At 45.7% G+C, this 4,093-nt stretch overlaps 1 protein-coding gene across 1 annotated transcript; it reads left to right on the forward strand.

Annotated features, from left to right (window-relative positions):
* The first annotated feature begins 2,005 nt into the window (after positions 1-2,005).
* On the forward strand, positions 2,006-3,435 carry LPAR5 (lysophosphatidic acid receptor 5). The gene has a single exon (XM_075491781.1). The coding sequence runs from the start codon at positions 2,323-2,325 to the stop codon at positions 3,433-3,435; it is 1,113 nt and encodes a 370-aa protein (XP_075347896.1). The 5' UTR covers positions 2,006-2,322.
* Positions 3,436-4,093: the final 658 nt, after the last annotated feature.

The following is a 4,093-nucleotide window of genomic DNA, read 5'->3' on the forward strand; positions in this document are numbered from 1 at the left end:
CTTACATATTATATTCTCTAGAGGTGTTTATTGAATACCTGTTGATAAAAATAGCTTGTCTGTGTCATATCCCCCTTGAGATTTTTTGAAGCATCTAATCTTCAAACCATCTTGAAACCAACAACATTCTTGCACATTTGCCTTGTCTTGCTGGGTTATCTTATACTTTAAACTTATGCAAGTCTTCACACAAAGTTTTCATCCATCATTGTCCAAGAAGGGTGAAAGCCACTCAGATGTAGCTTGACAAACCAGTAGAGCTTCCTCTACTGGTGGTGGACCTGCCCAACAACACAAAAGGATGAGCAAATTGATAGCCATCTACTCTCTCATATGAGACTTCCACTTTCATTGTTTAACATATTGTTGCCAGAATGAATCTTTTCCTACCTATGAGGTCAGCACACGCTTCTTCTGTCTTTAATAGATCCTCCCTCTAGATCTGTGGATTGCCTTACAATGCCATCCAGAAGGTCTGACATGCTTGTCATGCCTGTCAAGTTCCTGGGTAGCTTCCTCTTATAGTAATATCAACCTTATGTAAAAATTTCCTCTAGACAGAAAATTCTACTTTCCCTTTGAGGTAAATCACATTCTACGTGGGCTCTGTGAGAGAGTCCCTATCTAACCCCTGCAAACAGCTATGGGGAATTCTGTCATACTTACCAACCCCTGCTCCACTGTGACAGCTTTAAGAGCAGATGTCTAGTTTTAGGATCATAGAATAAGTAAAGCAGTCTCTAGCCCAACCTCCTACTCAAAGCAGGTCTGCTCTCAGATCAGATAAGTTTACTCCGGACTTTATACAGTCTGGTCTTGAAAACCTCCAAGGATGGAGACCCCACAACCTCTTGGGAAACCCGTTGCAATGCCTGAATGTCCTCACAGTGAAAACATTTTTCCCTATATACAGCCTGAATAGCTATTGCTTCAATTTATGCCCATTGCCCCTTGTCCCCCTGCCATGCCTCACTGTGAACAACTAGCTCTGTCCTCTTCCAGTAACCACCTTGCAGGTATGGGGAGGCTGCTATTATATCCCCTGGAGCCTTCTCTTCTCCAGCTGAACAAGCCCAGTTCCTTCAGCGTCTCCTTATGGGGCAAGTGGTCCAGCCCCCAGACCTTTTTGGTGGCCTTCCACTGGACTCACTCCAGTTGATCAATGTTTGGCAGGGCAGTGCTACCATTAGTATCTAGAGTGGTTACCAGTCTCACACCACTTTGGAGTCACAGGTGTGTTTCTCCACATAAATCCCATGGCTCTTTCTGCTTTACTGTGTGCTCCCTTACCTGGGTGTGCTCCTCTGTGTTTGTGGGACATGGCTGCTTCATGCTTTATGGTGTTGTAAGCAGGAAAATGATCTGAGGACATCCAATCCAAATAGGCACCACTGGTCCCGTGCAAGAGAGAACACCAAAGGAACTGTATGAATATAAGCAACATAAGGAACTCCAACTAGCTGGGGCTTAGGTTTGTGTGGGTTTTTTCACCTAGGAAAAGGAGCTAGGGTGGAGTCAAGTCTAACTGTAGTATAATTCTTTTTATCTGCAATGGATGTACAAAGTCCTGTTTCTCTGATATAAAACAATACTATGCAGTTTTTATTTTAAGTTCCTTCCAGTCAGCATTTTTCCCTTGCTCTCTTCTTTTTCTTTCCCTCCCTCTCTCTCTTTTTCTGGAGCTGCCTTGACTACTTTCCCTGTGTGCTCTTGTGCTGTCCCTTTCTTGTATACTTGTGCTCTCAGCAGTGATCAAAGCAACATGCATTTACTGGGGCTAAGCAAAAAATAATTCTGTACAACAATTACCTTCTCTGTGCTCTGGCTTCTTCTGCCATGTAATTACTCACTTTTCTACTGTCCATTTTTCTTAGTCTTTTGGTTTCTTGGTGAGTTCTGGCAGCAGAAACCATCATGGTGGAATTTTGACCTTTCAAGAGATTTCCCCCTCTCACTTAAACTCTTCTGTCTTGGTCTTCCACTCTGACCAGGAATTGTGCTGACATTCAACAACTGGCAATGACCCTCCATCCCATCAGCATCCCTATAACCACTGGAAAGAATTGCTGAACTAGAGGCAGAAGCTGACTTTAGCTGACTATGTTACCACCCCTGCCAGATGACCACTCACCAGCAATCCAAAACAGCACCAGTCAAGAGAGAGATGTGCCCATCTACCTCCCAGCTGCACAGATGAGGGGAGTGACCTGCTCATAGCTTCTTAGAGGGGAATGACTTCTCTCATTGCTTTTCTTTGTGCCTCCTTAGCCCACCAGCGCGCCCAGCCATCTCAGCAAGACCCTCCCCTGATCCCCACTGGGCATGTCAGCTTCCAACACGTCTCAGACATGCAAGGATTACAGCTTCAACCACCACCTCCTCCTGCCTGGCTACATCTTGATATTCATTACAGGTTTGATGCTGAACGTGATGGCCCTATGGATATTCATCCGCTACCTGCGCCTGAAGTCTGTAGTGATGATCTACATGTTCAACCTGGCCGTGAGCGACCTCACCTTTACACTCCCTCTGCCGCTGCGACTCTACTACCTTTCCAACCACCGCTGGCCCTTTGGTAACACCCTGTGCCAGGTCTCTGGCTCTGTCTTCCAGATCAACATGTATGGTAGCTGCCTCTTCCTCATGTGCATCAACCTGGATCGCTATGTTGCCATTGTCCACCCACTTCACTGGCGGCATCTGCGGCGCCCCAAGGTGGCCAAGCTCCTTTGCCTGATTGTCTGGATTGTGATCTTCATGGGCTCCATCCCCACTGCCATAGTCCACAAGCAAAACCACTGTAAGGTACAGAACCAGACCATTTATCTGTGCTTTGAAAGCTTTAGTGATGACATGTGGCAGAATAACCTCTTCCCCCTAGTTGTCCTGGCTGAAATCTTGGGGTTTCTCCTGCCTCTCAGCTCTGTGACATACTGCTCAATTCGGATCTTTCAGGAGCTCTGCCAGGACCGCCAGACGAAGACCCTGCGACAGCAGAAGACCGTCCGTCTCCTCTTGGTCAATCTGGTCATCTTCATCATCTGCTTTGTGCCTTACAACACTACCCTGGCAGTTTATGGGATGATAAAGGCTGGGGTGATGAAGGTTGAGCAAGAAACACAGGCCTCCGTGCGCCAAGTGTTAATTATGACAATGCTGTTGGCCAGCATGAACTGCACGCTGGACCCCCTGATCTACTACTTTAGTACTGAGGGTTTCCGTAACACCTTTAAGAAACTGCGGCGGGGACAAGCCTGGGACTCAGATGCAGGGATGCTTAAGAACCAGGTTGTGGAGAATAAGTCAACCCGAGACCATGCTGTCTCAAAAGCAAAACAGTTCCCAGCTGAAAATTTTATCCGTCCCAATGAATCTTTGCCATCACTTCCTACTGCAGTATTTTTGAATGGCCCTATTGAGGACTCGGAAATATAACCACAAAAAAGTCATACCATTGCAGAGTCACTCATTCAATAATTACAGCAAGACTGTGGGAAACAGCTCAGGATAACTTAGCAAACTCTTTGAGGGAGCACAGCAGACTATATGTGGGTGAACGTGATGATACAAAGCTGAAGGACGAAAGGTTGTTTTGAATAAACAGAGATGTCTTCTTGACATGGTCCCACCTGACTCTTTTGGTAGAGGAAACATAGTGGGGAACAAGGACTTGAAACAAACCTAGTGTATCTAGGTCTGGTCAGCACAGATTCCTATAGCAAGTCCATCCTGCCTGAGCACCTCCTGGCTGCACTGTAAAGTGAGGCAGTTCTGGGGTTAATCAGAGCACAGATATGGTACTCACTGCTGACAGAGTGAATTTAGTGGTAAAGACTGAGGGAAACTTTGGGGTTGTTTTTTTAACTAGATGCTTCAATTTGAATCTTAAATCCAGCTTGGGACACCTAAATAAGTGTCTTAAATTTCCAAAAGTGCTGAAGCATTTAGCAACCCTTGTTGGGGTCAAGGAGAATTGCTGGGGTATTTAGTACTCTTGCAGAAAATAGGTTCCTAATTGTATAGTAAGTCACAGACCTTAGCAAAACAATCTTTAGGAGGTATGTCAAATGTGCTTGTGCAGCTGTACACACAC

The sequence above is a fragment of the Mycteria americana genome, chromosome 1 (assembly GCF_035582795.1).
Source record: "Mycteria americana isolate JAX WOST 10 ecotype Jacksonville Zoo and Gardens chromosome 1, USCA_MyAme_1.0, whole genome shotgun sequence".
In the NCBI taxonomy this organism is placed as follows: domain Eukaryota; kingdom Metazoa; phylum Chordata; class Aves; order Ciconiiformes; family Ciconiidae; genus Mycteria; species Mycteria americana.

Coding starts and splice junctions, on each gene's coding strand:
- LPAR5 (XM_075491781.1), top strand. CDS start 2,323: ATGTCAGCTTCCAACACGTCTCAGACATGCAAGGATTACAGCTTCAAC.